The sequence below is a fragment of the Manacus vitellinus genome, unplaced genomic scaffold (assembly GCF_001715985.3).
Source record: "Manacus vitellinus isolate BGI_N305 unplaced genomic scaffold, ASM171598v3 scaffold_4_pilon, whole genome shotgun sequence".
Taxonomy (NCBI): domain Eukaryota; kingdom Metazoa; phylum Chordata; class Aves; order Passeriformes; family Pipridae; genus Manacus; species Manacus vitellinus.
The window spans coordinates 17,163,535-17,185,204 of record NW_021940604.1 but is presented as its reverse complement, the minus strand read 5'-3'; the positions used below and the strand labels follow the sequence as shown (position 1 = coordinate 17,185,204).

At 35.1% G+C, this 21,670-nt stretch overlaps 1 protein-coding gene across 1 annotated transcript in view; it reads right to left on the bottom strand.

The window, feature by feature from the left end:
• Positions 1 to 2,993: 2,993 nt before the first annotated feature.
• The window catches only part of TBC1D32 (TBC1 domain family member 32), a 79,958-nt gene continuing 61,281 nt past the window's right edge, over positions 2,994 to 21,670 (bottom strand). The window contains exons 28-34 of the mRNA XM_018078247.2: positions 20,114 to 20,197; positions 11,492 to 11,561; positions 10,581 to 10,696; positions 9,501 to 9,655; positions 7,954 to 8,094; positions 5,953 to 6,141; positions 2,994 to 3,689 (exon numbers count right to left, since the gene is read on the bottom strand). Coding sequence (XP_017933736.2) covers positions 3,570 to 3,689; positions 5,953 to 6,141; positions 7,954 to 8,094; positions 9,501 to 9,655; positions 10,581 to 10,696; positions 11,492 to 11,561; positions 20,114 to 20,197 — 875 coding nt within the window. The 3' untranslated portion in view covers positions 2,994 to 3,569. The remainder of the gene's footprint in view (positions 3,690 to 5,952; positions 6,142 to 7,953; positions 8,095 to 9,500; positions 9,656 to 10,580; positions 10,697 to 11,491; positions 11,562 to 20,113; positions 20,198 to 21,670) is intronic.

The following is a 21,670-nucleotide window of genomic DNA, read 5'->3' as shown; positions in this document are numbered from 1 at the left end:
TTTACGATGTTCTCTAATTAATCATCTCAGCACCTACATAAACTGTATGAAAATGCAGCTATTTTGCAGATGGGGAAACTGCAGCTGATTGAATTGCTGGAGGCAATTCAAAAAGTGCTTTTATCAATGCCAGCACTTGGTAGTCAGGCTGTTTGCTTTCGATTTATTTGTATTTGACTCCTCTTCCCTGTTATTGTGTACTGTACCTCTTTGGATTAATTTGATGCAATATTGATGAAAGTTGTTAATATGAAGGGTCAGCTCTGCAGCGCCTCTCTCTTCTTTGCTGGAGGACAAGGAATACAAAATGGTAGCTATTTGGGTGGCAGGAGTCCCTGGGTTACTCATAAGCACAAGAGCCAATTTTCTTGACAAACTTCTGCTGCTGCTAAAGGAACTGATGACTTCGTAATTGGTAATCAACCATGGTCTCTTTAGAAAAGTGCATGGCATTTCTAGAAACAGATATATATTAGTGTTCTAGTGTTAGTCACCATCCAGATATTTGTTATTTGGCTGTTTTGAGATATATTCCAAAAAATGTTACCTTGAAAAAAGAGAGACTGCTATTAAGGTTAAAAGAACAGATATTATGGAAGTCATAACATTCTTTGGCCTCTGTGTCAGGTAAATACTTGGTTCCATCAGTTCTTGTCATAATTCTTTCCTCATCCTTGCCAGCTTCTTTTATTAATGTAGGTGAGATAACAGAGTTCACAAAAGTCCAAAAATACTTAAAACATATTTTTGCTAGACAGCGAAAAAAGCTAAACTCCTGAACTTATGAAATGCACAGTCAGTAAAATAGATATTAGTGGCAAAACCTTAGTCAGTGTTCACTCTTAGGTCGCATATAATTTCCAAAATGTTTCCGCGTGTTCTAATGTGTTTTATAATCTGAATTCGTATATCTGCTCAATTTCTGTATGGATATTCTTTTTATCTAACAAAGTTGTTTTTCAAGAATTCTACAGTAATGTTTAGTTTATCTCACAGGAATGTGGTAACAATATTGAATAAGTCTAAATTCAACATTTGTGGCTTCTGTTAGACTTTGGAAATATTTATTCTATCATGCATTCTAATAAAAATATTTTGGGATTCCAGACATTCTGTAAAGAAAATAGTATTGCAGGTGTTGACAAAACATAGCATTTTCCCTACTTTTCTAATCAAATAAAGAATTACTTAATGCCTAACTTGCACTATGTAACACCATCTGGAAATGTTACCTACATAACTAGGATGCATTTGAAGAATTTATACTGCTTACTTACTAAACAAGCTACAGCAGACACATGATCAATTATGCTGATTACTTATGCTTCACAGTATAAAGCTGACTTCATCTAAAAATACAGCTAGTAAGTAACTTTTTGCTAGAGAAGCTAAATCTTGTTTCTTTGATAAAGAAACAATTGGAAGCATCAAGGTACTAAGGAGGTCTGATATTACAAGGTATGGGTCAATTTACCAACTTTTTATGCTAAATAATTACCAAGACCAAAAATCTCTTTAAAGGTAACTGCAGAAACAGGGCCTTTCACTTCAATTTAAAGTGGTGCAACTATTACTTGGGCTGAAATGAAACTGAAATCCTAAGAATGCATAGATCTAATAATAAAAATATATATTCAGTATTTGTTTTTTAGAAACTCTGGGTAGTTGAAGGAGGAAGCACAAATGTCAAGAAACTTCAGAATAATTGTTGTAAATTTACTCAGGGAAAATGAGTATCTTGTGATAAGAACAGGTATAATGTTCAAGACCAACCCAAAAATAATCCTGTTTACAAAAAACTGTTTAAGAACTTGATATTGATGTCGCTAAAGAATCACTAGGCAGTTTTATGGAAAGACTTTGTAAATCCAGGAGCTTGTAAGTTTTGATTGAGGATAGGCAAGCAAAAACACAAGCTCAACCCTCACACTGAAGTCAGAGATCATCAGTCAAAACTATCTGTATGAATGAATGAGTATTACAAAAGATCAGTACAGTTACTCTGAGGGGAAGGCTGTGGGTCAGAACACAACAAATGCCTGTTCTGTATGTAGTGTATTACAGGAGAAAAAAGCAGACAAGCGTGTCTCACTTCATGCGTGGATGCCTCTGTTCTGAAATTTTCCTAAAAGTTTTGCTCCAAGAGAGTTTTTGAACCTTACAGAATATGCTAAACTGGGAGGAACCCACGGGGATCATCAAGTCCAACTCCTGGCCCTGCACGGGACACCCCAAGAATCACTCCATGTGCCTGAGAGTGTTGTCCAAATGCTTCTTAACTCAGACAGGCTTAGTGCTGTGATCACTTCCCCGGGAAGCATGTTCTAGTGCTCAACCACGCTCTGGGTGAAAAACCTTTTCCTGACACCTAACCTGTTGGCCTTGTAAACCAAGCTAATCCCACTGTCTGAATTCCTTCAACCTTCCCAATACTCAGGCAGTGAACTTGCGAGTAACTCATGAGACAGCTTTGAAACAGAAAGTTCTACAGGTGAGGCGGTATATGAGAAACAGACCAAAGTCCACTTCACCATAATGCCTCTTGTAGCAGAGAATGAAAAATACAGGGTAGAGAGAAATGGGAATTATTGCATCTACTGAGAGAATACCTTTAAGTACAGTTGAAAAGCCCTGAACAGAAGAAGTCAACAAAATACAAAAATGAGGAGAGAAAAAAAATCTTGCAAAATTAAAAGAACAAACAATCTAAAAATAATATAGAGTGGGTATGAGGGAGAGAGAAGACATGTCTAGTGATGGTAAGGATGAAGCAAAACAGATCACAGTTTTTCTCCATTTTTCCATATAAATACATTAATAAATGAAATTTAAGAATAAATTTTAATAACTGTTCTAATTTGAGATTTTTTTTCCATGTGACATATGCTCTCCGCATAAGTGAACGAGAAACCCTTGAGTGACCTGCTATTCATATCTCTGAAAAACAACAATAATTTTTAAAGATTATAATTTCATTAAGACAGGAAAACTAATTATGTTTTATAACATAAAATTATTTATTTTATTTTTAAAAAGACAGGAATATAAAGTGTTTTTTTCATTGCATATATTTGAACATCCCATTTTCTCAACATTATCCACAAAGTCAGAACAGAGAATTTGTTTTTCATTTGTTGACTTCTCATGTACATGAACACACAGTTGTTCCTAAATAGAAAAAAATTTCCCTTTGTCAGACCCTAACAAAACATGAAGGTTTCAGGACTGTGCTACAAGGAGATGACAATGATACAATGACTTGGGAAGAGGTTCAAGGCTTTATAAGATCGAGCATCCTACACGTGGGTTCTGAAGCTGCCTTCTGCTAACTGAAAATGAGACTGTGCACATAGCCTGTATTGGGAAAATTTGGTCATCAAACTTAAGGTACTTCATTTTGAAAAACTATATTCTGAAAACCCTTGCTATTTTTTTTACAGTACGTACATTTAAACAGCCTGGCTGATTTTAGGTGAGACTGATGTATCAATCAATCAATCAATCAATCAATCAGCATCCTTCTAAAGGATGTAACCAAAACTGGAAAATAAAGTGCTTGTTTGCTTCATCTATGTATTCTGCACTCTTATGGTCCTCATGTCTTTCAGCAGCATAGGTCTGTAGATTGCCTCCAACTTTTCCATGTAGTCTAAATAATCACTCACTCGAAATCCATGGAGTGCTTCTTCCTGAACAAATACACACAAAAAACATTTATTAGCTAGGAAAAAAAGATGCACAACTCAAATTTAATGAATTCTAAGCTTCTAAAGATAGCCTATTTTGTTCTACTTGTCATAGACTGGATGTGTAAAATAGATTTTATTACATTTTATTTAGAAATACATACTTGGTAATATCTGCTTCCAGACAGTTATTTCTAATCGCAGACTTGGTATCAGATAGTTTTATTTCATGTGGACATTGTTTATCTCATTTTTGGAGAACATAACATTGAAGATTTTTAAGAAAAACAAAGTAAGCTTTAAGAAGGGAAAGCCAGGTACTAAAATATTCTTTTGAAAAAAAGATTTCTACACCAACACAGGGCATGATAAGTGTGGCTTTTATATCCAGCTAGATTCTCAAGAAAACCAATCTCAAGAGATTAATAGTAGATGCATATTTTAAGAATCAGTGATAAAGGAAGACCTTTATCCAGACAAAGTATTTCTGCATCACCACAAGTGAGTAATTCTTAGCAATTCCAAAACACAGAGTAAAAGAAGTTGCCCTGAGGAAAAAAAAAACCAAACAGACCATGTTCCTTGTAATGGCTACTATATTAGATGGAGAAGATGGATGCACCATGGAAAGCGGGATCCTGAAGAACAGTTACGTGAAATGGGTGAATTCGTTGCTGTCGTGTACCCCTCATCTGCTAATCAGTATTACCACTGCTGGCACCATGTGCTGTAAAAAATTCTCTGCAGCCAGACAGTCCCTGTGGACACATGTTGTACCTCTGGTGTATTGACTGTGCATCTCTCCTAAGTGGAATTCTCCTGAGAACATATATTCAGGCTTGGAAGGCTGCACTTTGGCATCTGAACAGGAATTCAAAATGGTCTTTGTGTTTCTCCTCCCCTACACACAGGCAATTTTAACTTTCAAGTTGTTCTTCATGCACTGTGAGAAGGCTGACTACAGTGGAATATAAAATATATATATCATATATATAGCTGAAATTGAATGGCATGTAGTGACAGGCTGGGGGAATGGCTTCAAACTCAGAGTAGGTTAAGATTAGATATTAGGAAGAACCTGACTGTGAGGATGGTGAAGCACTGGCACAGGTTGCTCAGAGCAGAGCCTGAGCATGCTCCCCCTGGAAGTGCTGAAGGCCAGACTGGACGGGGCTTTCAGCAACTTGGGCTAGCTGAAGGTATCCCTGCCTACGGCAGGAGGTTGAAACTGGATGGTCTTTAGGGTCCCTTCCAACCCAAACCATTCTATGGTTATATTTTTCCTTTTTTTAAAATTTCTATTAATTAAGAGCTATCAGAAGCAAGACTATGCTATAAACTTTTTTACAGCAATGGTCACTCAATTAATTGTAGATATTCCACTACTGCATTAATATACATTTTTTCTCATTAATTTAACAGTACCATGTCAAATCTTTGGCCTGTTTATACTGTAAGTGGCAACATACAAATTCTCTCTTCTATAATTTACATATACTATCCAGTAATGCCATAAAGACGTAGCTTTTAAGCCACATCATCCAAAACCAGGGAAAACTAAACAATACATTCAATAGACTGTGTACCAAACATTTTCAAGGAAACTGACTGAACTGACATATTATTCACATTTAAGAATATCTAAGTTGGATGCAAACTAGTCAGAAAACTACTATTCTTAGGACAGACTAAGATGAAGTTCTCGGAAGAATTTTGACAGGAGAAAAAAGACCAGAGAAAATGGCAAAAATGTCTCTGTGAAGAAGAGTAAAATATTGTATCCATTTGTGACTGCAGCTACAGCTAAGCAGTACCCTGCAAAAAATCAAAAAAACCCAAACATAATTTATAATATCGAAAGAATACGAAATTGTGTGGCTGGTTGTACAGTAATTGCCATCTCATCAATATGAAAGCTCGCTGAGCTTGTTGGCACATCTCTTCAAGCTTCAGTAAGAGACCACTGTGTAAACTCACCTTTTCTGGAAAGCATCTATTTTAATGAGATTGGGTCCACATACATGACTTAATGTGGCTATTTACTTTGCTTATGAAGGGAAGTGATTAGGACAAACCACAAGAAAGCTATTCTCTAGAAAATACTATGCCACAGTTTCCTGCCAGGGAATGAATCAAATTGAAGTATTATCCCACTCACTTAAAATAACTAAGTGAAACTCAGTAAGAGTTCCAGATTAAGTATGTTTTCAGTATTGAGAGCCTTGCTTCTCCTCAGCAACTGAAAAATTTAAAAAAAACCCATTACTTTAAGAAAAACCTGAAGATCTTGGGCTTCAGTGTGCTTCAGAATGTCTTGCTGTAGGTGTCTGAACACAGAAATACACATATATATTTGATAATCAGGACCAAGTAAAATACAGATAGCAATGTAGTGACAGATCTCACTCCAGTCCATGTAATTCCAGAAACACTGAGTTATCCACTGCAGACAAATCTAGATGAGAATGAAATTATATATAATTAAATCATTGTAGACATTCAGTCATAACTGATCAGCTTTATCTCTTTTCTATAAGACAAAACCCTTTTCCTATAGCAATTAAAGGGATGATGTACAAAAGAAGCCAAGAATCACCATTTGTAAAGCACAGCCTCTGAACAGGCTTCTAGTGAGTTCAGCTAAACTTACCACCCTGTATCCATGCATCTCACTTATTTGAGTATATTCCAGCAACTCCAGTGGTTGAGACATAAAAATCAAAGTCCAAGGAAAACAAAAGTCATTTTTTTCAAGACTTTGTTTTAAATGTGGCCTAAAGGGCAATGACAGTGATGAAGGTGTGTTCAATGTGGTTTTTCCTTTACATTAGTTCTTTGCCTTATAAATGAATATTAGGCCCTTCCTTAAGACACATTTTCATTTAATGAAGTGGGTATGGAACACAGTTAGTGACTCCTTTTTCCTGTTCTAAATTACAATGTATTAAGATGTATACTGGACACTTCATTTAGTTCTAGACCACAAATCTTCTGCTAATCAGTCCTTAAAGTGTTTAAAAATATGCAGCAGGAGAGATACCAGGATTCTAATTAGATGACAACAGCCGTACTCTGGCAGTAAATCTGTTTTGAGGTATTTATTGGTGCACACAATCACTTAAATACATCAGAACTGTTTCCACAGTTCAGAGTTTGTTTCTTTTTAATGCTGCAGTAGAACTGCAAAATCACACAAAAGATACAGTGGCACCCACCAGCGGCATTTCAGTAGAGCGATAAATAAATGAAAAAATCCTTGCCAGCAGTTTAGAACAGTAACTAGTCTATTACTGAGTGCACACAATTAAAAAAAGTGTAATTTGCACAAGAGTAGGTGAAGAAGAAGTGACTCTCCCCATGTGTTTTCACACCCCAAAAGAAGGAACCTTATAATAAGCCCCTCATTCCTATGCTGAGATAAATTTCCTCATCTGCCAATCTTCTCAAAGACCAACCCCAAGCTATTTTAAGCAATGTCTGAACCACACTGGCATCTGCCCCCATTAAGAAGTCTCTTCAGCTGCAAATCTTGCAGCAAAAAGGAATTTTGAAGGCATAAGATGAACAACATTTTCCTTGCCTCGGCACAGCAATAAGCTTTCTTTCTGTGGTGTGATGTCTTCTGCACTGGCCTTCTAACTCATTACTGCATGAAGCTCTTTATACCTCATCATGATTGCAGTCTTTATAAGTAATGTTTCATACCAAAGAACTGTTGCAAGTACACAAAATGAAAGCTATCATTATAGATAACTATTCTTCTTTAGTAACATCTCTTTACTATAAAAGAATATTGTGTTACCTGAATGTAACAGATATGGTAGCTCATATAAAATGAATTTTGCTCTAATATCACCGGAACCGCTTCCTATTATATAACTATTCCAAATTACTCATTTCCCACCTATAGAAAATTTAGAGAATTATTCCAGATACTTAGTTTAGTTTTAATGCTAAATCTGAGCATTTAGTATATATTATTTTTATCAAGTTTTCCGCATGAATATGTAATAGAAGGTCATCAGCTTCAGTACACTGTCATTATTCTACCAGTCAGGTGCTTTCTATTTTCAGATGCTCTAAGTCATTATGTGGTCAATACCATCTCCTACCCCCAGTTTCATAACCCTATATGAAACTATAACACTATACATAACACTATACAAGTGCTGCACAAAAAAGAAACCACAGCAGTTCCTCAGCATTCTTGATTTTGTGCATTTAAGTCAAAAGGTTGATGACACTTCAATACACTTTGATCAGTTACCTGGGATGGAGTGAAGCCAGACATGTGGAAGGCTGAACAGACAAGTGGCAACTCAGCTTTCAGCAACATTTCAATGTGGTGAGCACTGCAAAAATAGACTGGATGGATGCCATATTCCACTGTTGTAATAGGCAGGTGAATCTGGTTAACAACATAATCATCAACAAAAAAATTGAGGAATAGGATCACAGACTACAAAAATTTGTTTTTTATAATACTTTGCTGAGAACAATATATAAAAATATACACTTTTACATGTAAGATTAATCATTCCGATTATTTTAGAGACAGGAAACAGAATAAACAAAAAAGGTCATACTACCATCAATAAAAACTTGTAGTAAAACTAAATAAAAGTGTTGATAACATATTCTGATTATTCCTTTTAATTAGAGTCTAGTTCTTTATTGTATATAGGCTTTAACTGTCGAAGGGTTGGAGAAACCACTGCTATATTTTAAACAAAGGAACAGAAAGAAAAAAAAGACCAATTTCTGTTGGATTTTTTTTCCCCATTTACTGGTGGAATGGAACTTCTATGGTATTTGAAGTTTTTTTCTGTAAGCACATTTCTTTGTAGGACGTGTGAAGTGTATGAGTGAAATTCTATTTTGTGCAGCAAAAGCAGCAGAGGTTTTATCCCTATGGAAGGCTCTGGATATTAATGCCCGGCTTCTAGGTAATGAGTCCTTGGCACCAATGGTTTTCAGCACAATTATATTCACACAATGGAGCAAATTTCAGCATGAATTTCATTAGGCTGGAACAACCTCAGGGCCAAACTCAGTGCTGTGCATGGACCAATACGGTCATCCGTTCTAGTGACAAGACAGATCTACTGATATTAATGCATACATTATTCCACATGCACAAGAGGTGTGGAATCTACTCCATGCATCTTATACCCCAGAGTTCTCTAGGAGAGACTACAGTTGGTTTAGAGTTTATGTTCAAGACATTCAAGGCAACTTGACAGTGTACAAAGGGTTTTATTTTAAATAGATGGAAACAGCCTAATGAAAGATAGAAATGACATTTTCTATACTACAAACTCGATCCAAAACACTGATAATTGAAAATTGTCAATCACATAGTATTTTTGCAGTAAGAATGTTTAAAATTTACTAAATATATTCTAATGCATTAAGTAAATTTCAAAACTGACACTTTTACTAAAAAAAAATCAGATGGATGGACCTGCACACTATAATAATTAAAAAAAGGTCATTCAACCGTACTGCAGCCTTCGCACAGAATTTAATGGCACTAACTGCTTTACTGCCAGCTTAAAGATTCAATAACATTGTCTTTACTATCAGTCCACTTGCTCTTTCACTCCTTTTAAACAACAATTTGAGCAACTGTCAAAATTATATTTTTCTGAGATAATTTTCCAGGGTTACATATTTAGTTAGGGGGCTTTAATGTAAACCTAATGCATTAAAAAAACCCAAAAAAACCCACACCAAAAGTAAGGAAATTAATCAAGTCTCCTTTATAAACTTTCAAAGCTGCCTTTCAGAAAGATACAGATTTTAAATTCTTACAGATAAATGCAGTCTTGGTAGCCAGAGAAATGCTGAAACAAGAAGACATGAAAACTGCTGAAGAAACGTCAGCGTCCTCTCCCTGTCCCCTGACATTATGAGGAAGATGGAAGATGCAAACCAGTCATAGCCAGCATAGCGCTCCTGCAAGCAGCCTGAATGAGAAGGTTAAGGAACTCAGGCAGAGATCTCCTCCTCACTGCCCTCCAGGAACTACAGCCCTTCTCCTCCCCAGGCTGTGCTCACAGAGGTTTTTTAGAGATGGGCCAAGGGGAATATAGCTGCACAGAAGGCAGCATCTTGAGACACAATTGTCTCTCAAACTGAATTAAGAGAAATAATTTGTTTTCCCCATACACTAATTTTCTTTCAGTCCATAAGTAGTCAAGCTAAACCAACAAAAGTAAACAAAACCCAAGCAAATACAAAAAACCCTGCACCAAAACAAGTGTGCTTATAGAGTACAAGAAAGGAGAACAGTGGAGAACATGAGTTGTTAAAATTATAGGAAAAAAAAAAAGAAAGTAAAAGAAAAGCTTTAAAAACGAGATTAAGCATATTATGACTAATATATCTTAAGTGTATTTAACAGTGATACGCAAGTCTAATACATGAAGAATAGAGCAAAGCTTGTTGGAAAGGTGTATCTGTTTTGTTAAAAAAAAAAAAGTTCCACATTAGATCTAAAAGAGTCAGAAGTCAAAACATTCCTGCTGAAGGCAAAACCATTAACAGTGCTGATATTGTGGAAGTACCAAAAATACTCATTAATGTTCAAAGCTGTATTGCTGCACACTCTTTATAACATACAAAGATGTGATCCCACTCCAAAACAGTTAATGACAAAAATGAATGAGACTCGCACTTCTAAAAAAGTATGGGAACAAAAGGGTGAACATTTTCTTGGGTGCACTGTGTGTGCATTTTAACTTATCAGATTTTCAAAGTAAAAGTGCTGCTTTTTAAAAATTGTTTTCTGTAAATATTACACATCTATGCCACTATCAAAAGCCCAAAGCAAGACTTCAAATTCCATTGGCATTTTTAGGCATTATAATTTATACCATCAACAAAGGATACAAAGCGAAGATACCACAGTTCTTTGCTGTTGTTTCAGGAATTTCTCACAATTCATTAACACGAAACACAGCCCATTTTCAGCATCTTCTTTTAGCAAGTTTAAATACTTTCCATATCTGGCACAAAAAGTTCAAAACCAAAACTGTTTAAATACTTTTTTTAATACCTAAAAGCAACAACTCATATTTAATAAGCCTGTAACAGTAAATCTGTCATAGCATTGTTAATTACTGTGTTGTATATGTACATATAAATGATTAAAGAAAACCTATTATGCTCCACCTAGGAAGGATACACACCAGACATCTCCTACTCAGTGTTACAGTTCCTTACCTAAACTCCTTTTAGTTCAGTTTTGGAGACTATCATGGGGAGGAGCAAACACTCAGATAGGACTCAGTTTCTTCACATACAATATTTAGAATTTGATATAACTATACTGTACACGTAATTATTATAATCAGAATTCAAATATTAATGCTAAAGATAGCAACCTGTGAAAGTACAGACATCTTAGCTTTTTCTTCATCACAGCTCTGAAAATTACCAGCCAAATAAAATGTTTAAATGGCATATAACCAAGCTTAGCTAAACAGAACCATTTAGAGAAGTAATGCAAGGGAAAAAAAGACACTTAATTCAGGATAATGCAATTTTATAGTAAATCTTACTAGCAAGTTACAATTAGTCTTTACAAAAATGCAGGATAATAACATATATAATCTGTAAAGATAATTTAATTATGTGCTAATACCTTTTTTAATTTACAGTTAGAATTCATTTTCTTGAAGTTTATCTTGGATTTAGATAGTATAAAGCAATGAGTTGATGGATTAAGCATCATTAAAGTCATTCCATGAAAATCAAACAAATTTAGAAATACTCTAAGGAAATATTTTAATACCACGTACCTGACTGTCATTTCAACACCGAGCTGCTGCACAGATGAAAGGCTTTCTTTCTTCACATCTATTTCCATGGCTAAAACAAAAGGAAATAAATTAAATAAAGTATTACGGGAAATAGGATTTTAACTGAATACGAATGAAAAGCTTCTTTTACGTATGCATACCAATTCTCCAGAACTGTTTCTTATTCGAAATTAGTTTAGCAGAGTTTGGAAAGGATGCATCAAGAAACTGCATTCTTCATATATTGTTTTTTATGAAAATCACCTTCTTTATAAAAAATTCCTCACAGTTAGTATGGTTATCATTAGCTTAACAGCATGATGTAAGCGAGCAACGCCTTTTTCAGTCCCATTTCTTAGTAGCACTTTATCATTTTTTGCCTAGAAATCAGACAAGGCAACATATTCTGATCTACTTTCTTCCATTCCAGTGGCCTTAAAGTCTCTTAGCTGTAATTCCAACTTTATTAAAGAATGTTCTATTTTTATATGAATCACAGAAAACTTTATAACTCATGGATTTTAAAAGTCCTGTACCTCTATGCATTTTTTTCACACAGTAACACATGCTCCATTTTCTGTATTTGTTTAAATTAAAAATCCAAGTTAGAAAAATTAAAGAAACCTCAGCTGAAGTATTTTCTTAAATTTTAAATTCTAAATTCAATTAAAAATGGGTATTTTTTCTATCATGAACATGTATTGTCTAACTATACTTCAGACAAACAATACAGTCTAATAATATTACAAGTTACAAAACTGAGGGCTTAAACCTTTAATATAATTCTTTGAAAGCGCTACTTAAAAAACAGCAACAAATGAAACAAATAAAAAACCCTAATAACTGACAACATTTGTTAAAAATGTAATAGATATGGTAGCAGAAGTTAAAATATATTCCTGTAAATGATAAATGTAAAAATCTGATTAAGCAGATCACAGAGTAACTTAATATGTATTTTTTCTATATCCTCAGACAGACAGAGAAATCAAATGGAAGGATTGCCTTGCTTCTCATTCAGGTAAACATTCTATGTTCCTGGTAAGCAAACAGGGACTAAGGGATTAAAAATGAAATAGGTTCAGGAAGGAAAGCCCCACCAACCCCCCACCAAAAAAGGCACTCTGATCAAACGAGTTGAGGTAAGTCGAAATTTTTATGAAGAAAATAATACAACAAAATTACAAATTACACTTAACAATGAAGCAGTAAAATTCAGCAGAGGAAGTACGGCAAGAAAAAAAACCTCACTCTGTTTTACAGCTTTCACAGAGGACAATAATTTGAAGTGTTAAGAGTAATGAGAAATTACCTTGTACTTTTGACAAATACATTTATGCATAAGAAAAATCAACTGATCTTCTAGTAAAATGAATTTATTCAATAATCTGATGGGATTGAAATATAAACCCACATCAGAGAGGGTTTTTTTACCCAAAGAACAGAAGCTCCAATACCTTTCGTATAGCATACCAGCAATGCAATATTTGGAAGAATACTTATAAAATTACAGGGCCTTTCAGTTAAAAACCCGCAGATAACTGAAACAGTTCTTAACTTTTTACAGCTCCTGTTCCAAGTTACCTGTTTACTCAGTCTGCAATTACCATACTAAGTCAATTCATTTTCAAGTTCCTGTGTGCAACCATGAAGGCAAGAGGCATACTTACATCTTGGAAAATAGGGGGAATTTGAATGAGTTGGTGATGGCTAATGGCTAATTCAGTCCTAACACCACCATTTATTTAATGGCAGGACAGATGCAAAGGGTACAACAACCTCTAAGCCACAATACAGCTCTCCCTCCATTCTGAGATGGATCCTCTTGCAGGTGGCAATGCAGGAGCTCGGATTCCAGTCCAGCAAGGGTGTAGTGAGGAATAGCTCAATGCACAGTCTGAGCCCACTTTCCATTTTGTAACAGTTTACAAGTACTGAATGCTTATTTCCCATTAACATTAAAAAAACACAACTGACTTCACTGATTCTCATTGCCTTTTCTTCTCTGTTGTAATAATTTGTTAGTTGCTGAAAAGGGTTTTCTCCCTATCAGTTTTCCTTTTGATATTTTCCCCTGTATCGTGAAAGAAGATAAAATTAACATAGAGTTTGGACTGAATAATAATTTTCTATCACACGGTATCTTATCAAGGCAAAAACTCTTGCTTTCAGACACCACTGTATTTGACATAATCATAGCTCTGTACTCTGCTAACCCACAACTCACGATGGGAACATGCACACTATGGTTCTTTGTCCTGTGTAAAAAGTTTTTATTTTCCATTTTGTTTACCACTTAAAAGAGTGGGAAGACTAGGTTTTAGAAAACTATAAAGTCATTTAGAATACACAAAGGACAACTTCCCACTGATTAAAAACTGGACCCAGAAACCTTAAATTCCCCATTAAACTTAGAAAAATGTTATTAAAAACAAGTGGAATATTTAAATACTGCATATTGCAATCTATGATTAAAAAGCTGATTAGTAAGCTTGGAGGAATATGTTGTGACTGTACTATTGTAATGATGCCCATACCTCTGAATCAATACACTCAGTTAATTTTCTACAAAACTTATTTGACGGATATTTTTTAATACACCAGATATAACTGCCTTGAAACACAATAGGCTTCATAACAAAAGGCATAGACATATCAGTTTTCTAAATAAGAATGCCATTTACCCTCAAAGGCCAGAACACCTCTCTGAACTGTGAATTAATAACAACATGATACAGCACTCTGGCTATTATTAAATGGAATGAAAAACATTCTTTAGCAGCTACCTTTTTATTTATCTAATAAAACAAAAAAATCTATGTTGAACAGATATCTTACACTTCTTTCTTTAAAAATGTAAACCACTGTAAACTAGAAATTGAGCCAAACGAGCGACTTGAAGGATACCAGAATTCTCTGGGAGTTGATGTACAATTTTAAAAAATTGTTATAATAGAAAGCACCTCAATGGGCAGTACTTTTCAGAATGTTTTGTAGCATTCAGGAGCATAAAACCAAACCACCATAAGGCATGATTTCCAAAGGCAACTACATATAATTATTGAACTTGATGTATAGCTATAAACATTTCAGAGTAAGTTAACTGGTATGCACAGTCCTGGAGTATTCTCTCTATCAGACTAGACTTCAATCAACTTTACAACTTATATGGAAGACTGCTTTCTTATTCATTTTCCCTCTTACCATGATGAATCTTTTATGTGTTTAAATCAGAAAACGGGCTACACTGCATTCATACTGAAATGACAGGATGCCAAGCTGAAACAGCTTACAGCATATTTCAGAGAACTTGTATAGTCTTTAGATAATATTTAATTTATTTCCCTGTTTAAAGTGCTATTACCCCAAAGAAACCACTGGCTTCCTTTTGTGTTAAGTGAAGAAGATTATTAAAGCTCTCACATTATTGATTTAGCTTTTTCACTCCCTGATGCCCTGGCCAAATGTGTTTATGTCTACATAAATGATCTTTGGAAAATGTTAATGCATGCTGAATTTTAACTTCAGTGATGTTCAGAAAGATTAGTTTTCTTTGTATGGATGGAAAAGACTTTTGATTCAAAGGAACTATGCAAGTAACTATTCTGCAAGCATTCTGGATTCTGAAAATCCCATGATAACCAGGGTCACCTGCATTATTCCTGCAGATGCTTCAAAAATCTTACAGGTATGTAGTAGGTACGTTTGCTATCAGATCTCTAGTCCTTGGCTTGGTCCATATAAACTGAAATTGTGGAACTCATAATTTTTTTTTTTGTTAAAAAAGAGCAGGTTTTTTCTTATTCTTCAACAGGTACCTAAACATTGCCCATGGACAGGTACCCAAGCAGTCAATATAAATCTTTATGTTCTGTCAGTATCCATCCTCTCTCTGATGTTCTTATGAAAGTTTTCTATTTTAAAACATTATTTGCACTTGGGACACAGCAAAAGTCATGAGTTTCTCTATGTTCTGCTCTGTCATTTGCTACAATTTTTTGATGGTGTCACCTCCTCCACCAGGCTACTCATGTAGAGTACTTCTGACAGTCTGAATCTCATATTCCTTGTTAGAATATATAATTGTCTATAAAAAAATCTTATTTCAAAGAAAAGTATTACTATGTTGGATTTGAACTGTGAATGGAGAATATAAACAACATCCAAGAGTACTTGTTGGAGAATGTTGTTGGTTTCTCAGAGATAGGTAATCTCATGTGCTATTCCACCCTGAGCATTGAACGTATATGTTATGTCATCAGTACGCTTGTCATAACAGTACAAAATCAAAATATTCATATTAGAGCTTCTTTATGTATTGATCATAACAAATACTCAAGCTATTTTTGGCAACAGCCTCATTAAGAATGACCCACACTTTCAATCCATTACCTAAACTGGTAGTGGGAAAAATGCTTTCTGCTGACAGCATCTTTAAAGTGGAGAACAGTCTTTAAAAAAGTGGATTAATCAAATGACGCAGGAAGAATGTAAGAATGCCCTTCCTTTTCCTTCCCTTTAAGACCAATTTGGGGTTGAAAACCTGTATTTCTCATTTGCTACTCCTTCTGAACAGCTCTATACTGATACCTTCCCACTGGTGTTTTTAAAATTTCTTAGTTCGTTACCCAACCCACCTGACCCTTCAAAGATTAAGAACTCATTAAATGGTAGGAAATTCATATGAGATTTTGTTCAGCTGGAGAACTAAGCCTAATCTAGAAGAAGGAACACACCGTGACATTTGGGTGTTATGGCCAAGGCCTGAAATCCCTGAGGTTCTGTCCCTTTGGCAGTACATGGAGGAGCTGCTTCACAAAGTCCAGGGGAAAAAGAAGACTCAACTGCAAGGGCATCTGCAAAAGCAGAGCTACCAAAAAAACCTGCCAATCAAAAAAGGTTGCAGCATTCCCAAGTTTGGGCAGTCTGCAACATATGGTAGAGATCAATTAAAAAGCACAGACATCAGCATATTAAATGACTCTGTACATGGAATTTCTCTGATAAATGGGTTTGTTGAAACCTTGAGAAAACTTAGACATTTCCACAAAAGATTTCTTCTGCATTGAACTGGAATTTGCTAACAGAAAGAGCAAGAGGCTGTTTCAGGAACTTCATATCCCTAAGGCATAATGCACAGTATTTTATACTATAGCAAATTTCAGTTTCTTGCCATTCTCTTGCCTATTACAGCTACGCATCAATGATTTAGTTTTCAGTATTTTGGGTTTTATTAAGAAGAACGAAAAATGAAAGCAAACTAGAAAGTATTAATTCTAGGAAAGGGAACAGACAGAGATCATTAACATATAACACACAGATTCAGTCATCAATCCACATCACAGCAGTGTCATTGCTGCTAGCAGCAAGTAAACTTCATGTAAGATTTTTGTTGGTTTATAATTAAAAATTGCAACTGCATAGTGGTTTATCAGATTTTTCCTTCTCTCATCTTGAAAATGATAACAACCCAAACTAATTTGATTTTTCCATATTTGCAATTTTAGAATAGACTGAAATCCTGAGGGGTTCCACAGCAGATGGATGACTGTGTTATTCTAATTACAACTAGCTACACGTTTACAAAGCTGTCATTTTTTAAGATAATCAATTTCTCATGCCAAGAAATATGATAAACACTGAATATCTTTGTGCTGTACTGAATCCACTTTCATGAAAAATGTGACTTGTCTTCATTAAACAACTATCAGAAACTGTTTTCAGTTCCTCAGACCCAAATTTATTTCAGAGAATGGTGGACATGTGCAATTGCCAAGTGCATGTTTGGCTTACTTAGATGTGGAGCTAGGAAGATGTTACCTTCTTCCTTATTAACTTTACCTAATACAGAAAAATGTCTCTACTGTAACAGTAGTTTTAAGATTTAGCTTAGACAGCTCTTACACATGAGCATACAAAAAAGATACTGTGAAATAATATGTCATTCAATAATTCTCTATGAAGAAATTGCAACGCTTCATGAAGATTGGCAGAAAACTGTGGGAAACGCACAGAAATTTGATCACTCGTTATTCAATCAGTGATAAACCTAATTTTAAACAAATAAGGTCTGATAAAAATTTGAGTGTGTTTTGTTTGTCTCTCCAGTACAAATATAGGAAGCATAATGCAGGCTTGAGTACTCAAAGTGCATTACCCTACCTTCATAGGAATGCCACCCTGTATATTTTATGATGTAAAAGAGAACCTGAAATGAGTGTGAATTTAGCTACTTTACAACCAATTTTACAATCAAGTCCTTTTACTATTTCAGAGTGGAGTACGATCATAATTTCAATTTTAGAGCCAGACTTTTGTTTCATGTCAATCAGCATTAATTTATTGGCCTAAACTAGCTTCCCTGGTCAACCCTTATTGCTACACCTCTCTGAAAAAGGTGCTATGAAATCTTAATAAATATTTTCCTATAAAACTTAAAAGAAACCCTTGATGAAACAAGTGCTGTTTGACTGAGTAACATTCTCTGCTGGACTGGAGAACTCTACACAAAAAAGTCTGTGCTAATGGTGCTGCTGACAGGGAAAGAACACAATAAGACACCATGAACCCTTTGCCCACATTTCACATCAGTTTCTTACCACCAGATGACTGACTATCCTTGAGAGGACTTCTCACTCTCCTATTTCCAAGCCTGTCTTCATTAAAGCACATACAATATGAAAAGCATTTGCACATGAAAACTGTTCATCAGACAACCCTTTAAATGTTGCAGCCTTTATTTGATATTTGAATAGGCAGACTTATCCAGAATTAGTGTCCAATAGTACCTGAATAATGCCCATTCAGAAAACACAAAAAGCAGTATCAGACAGACTGAGTTGTTTATCATGAAAAGAAAAGAAAATCTGTCAAGCTCAAGAAAAGCAAGAACTGAGGTTTTCACTATGTTATCTCTGTCTCTGTATCTATTTTTTGGGATATTTCATCCTAAAATATTAATTCAATGTATGCAACTGTCACGGGATTTTCAAATGTGGTCTTTCTTCAAAGTTGACATTAAATTTTAGATAAATAATGCACCTAATAAGTGGTTTATGGTGAAATCAGTTAAGTAGAAGATCTAGGTTCAACCTTCCTGAACGTGTTTTAAATCCTAGCTTTGACCAAAATGTTAAGAAGAGTGGATTAAAACTAAGGTATCCAACAACTAAGTGAACAGAGTAAGGCCTGCTGCTTCTTTTCCTTAGAGTTTTTTCACATTGTATGGAAGCACTTAGCTATCATGATTAAGAAAGAGCAGAATTGCTGTATTTGCTGGGCAAGGCATCCATTTGGAGGCTGCGCAGATGTTTGTTCTTCCTCTAGAAGGTTAGTTTTTCCCTTATTCAAACCACATGGGTTTTCCTGTTTTTTTAACAGGAAACACTAAGATAATCTTGCAAAGTTAGGTCTGCAGGCTATACTTCTCTCCAAAGAAATGAGAGATACGCATTCCCCAAGGCAGAAAAGAAAATCCCGCCTGGGCCTTCAATTTGACTGGAGAATGTGTGGTACTTGGAACTAAAGAAAGAGATGCAAGTCAAGGAGCAAGATGGGCAGTCTACGTGTCAGATAAATAATTTACAACATAAAGACACTGTGTGAGCTTTTAAAGGAAAAATCAAAATAATTGCTTGAATTAGGATGTGTCAGAAATATGTAATTAGTAAGCCTTATGAGTCCATGAAATTATTTTATTGATCATTCTGACTCAAAAGAAATTGAAAAGTAAATGACAATCTAATGCAGGACAACACAAAACACTTACAGGATCTTCTAAGAAAAATAAAATCGTGATAAAATGTGTCACTTCAGTAACTCTCTTCATTAAGCAAAGAGACATTCTCAAACAAAATTGAGGGTATTCTGTTTCCAAGCTTTCAGATGGTAAAGGCCACTACATAAATGAAAGAGAGCCTCTGAATTACTAAAGGGGTTTTATGCTTTGAAACTTCAAAGGCAAGCCTGAAGTCTCCTATGGATAGGAAAATAAAATATCAGTATAAATAACAGACTCTCCCCAAAGCAGGCTTAGTTCTCCACAGTTAGTTGCACAGTAAGTACTCTAAATGGCTGAACTACAACCTAAGAGGAGTCCTGGACAAACAGTGAAGAATGAAAAGTGCATTTTCCAGCAGATATTAACATTGCTTCTAAATCTTCTAATTTTGCCAGTGCTTCAAAGCATTAAAATGCATTACTTTACACTCAGAATAAATCAACTTTATCATTCATCCTTTGTTCTTGGTTGTAAGCATGACATCTGTAAAAAACTAACACTCAGATTACTCTGACAACAATAACAGTTCTTTAACACATATCCTTTAATGCTATATAAATTGCATACCTATTAGTTGATTATATATTGTGGGGCTTTCAAAAGGTGTGCCAGATTGCTTACACCATCTTAAATGAAAGCCCATCACTAATAATTACCTGTACTCTTTACTCAAGCACATTACCTTTTGGTCCAAAGTGAGATATTTCCCACCAGTTAAGTAATGAATTTCTGAACTGTGAAAGAACATTTTAAACAACTCCCAAAACGCTACAGTTACATTTAGAAGGAAAGTAATTTAAATATGAAGAGGCTGCATGGCAATAAATTATTAGGAAACTGACCTTTATAGTTTCCCGTGCTGAAATAACAGTCTGTTCGGCTTTCAGAAAGATGTGACACGAACTTTTCAATTAATTCTGCCAAAACTGCAAAATGTAAAAACCCATTAAAACATCAGAGGTAATGAACAAAATGTGGAACTACATTACTTAAAAAAATGACAATATGTGAGCAAGTAAAGCTATTTAAATTCCTGCATATTTATTCATGTTTCTATGGGGCAACAACTCAAAGCACGCATTGTGCTTTCGCATTCCTAACACCATTCCTAACTTAAATTAAATTTTAATAGCTTCACTCAAAATATATTCAGTGTAAACAGAAAGAGAATCCCATATTATCTTTATATCCTCCAAGGATTACTTCAGAATTTGTCACATGGTTTCAATATGAAATGAAAATTAACTATAATTAAACTATAATATTTTACCATATTTGTCTCTGTATGTAGACAGAAAATAAACAAAACCTCAAATAAAACCAACTCACAAACAACAAAAACCTGACACCACCACAAAATTATGCTAACGAAGTACATGAAGTTTTAAGGGATGTTTACACAAAAACCCAATATAAAACCCCCTCAAGATAAACCATCACAAGATAAAAATTATTCACTTAAAATTATGCAACGGGAGCACTTCCTTTGGGGAATTCTGTATTTAGCGATGACCGTGAAGGTTCTTATTCAGTTCTTGCTATGGAACTTTTGAGTCTGCAGATACTGCATAGATGAGTGAGATGCAGATCTGTTCACTATGGGAGGAAATCTTATCTCCCACTTTGAGAGGAAGTGAGCCAGGAAGTTAACAAGAACTCTCAATGACAAATCATTATCAAAACTGTTCCTGATACCTCAATTCTGCAAGTCTGAGGCTATGGCAACTGAGCACATGACATCATACAAGTTTAAACAAAGGATACAAGGAGCCTTTACTCATACTGAGTGGAGGGGTCCTGTAGAAGGTAAGCTTTATTAAGAATTTAAGATAAGAACAATGAACAGCTGTTATCTAGACAAACGGGATTTAAATTTTAGTGATATAACCTTCTTTACACAATAATGCAAAGCAAGGGAGTGTATTTAGAATGCAACAAGTGTTGCTACTTATGGGATTTCCTGTTTACAGGCTGCATGTTACCATTTCCTTGGCAGCACCTCAATTTAATAGCAATGAAGTTTCAGCTCCTGTTCCCCTGTTCCTGCACATAACTCCATGCACCCACAGGTGGTTTTGCTGGTCTTAAATAATTCATAGAATCATAGAACGGCCTGGGTTGGAAGGGACTTTAAAGATCACCTAGTTCCACTACTACTAAGCAAATAACTGTATGAGCAGCTGTAGCAGCACAAGTAAGGCATAACAATCTGTGGTGGAGGTGCAATGGAGAAAACTAGAAAACTCTTGAATTTGCCTCGCTGTCAGGAAAACTATCACAGGAGACTGCAGAGCAAGTTCTTTCAGGAATGAGGAGGAGGAGAAAGACAGAACCTCTACCCACAGTTTGATGCTTGTTATGCCAGAAAAACAATAAAAAAAAAGATATCATAAAGATAA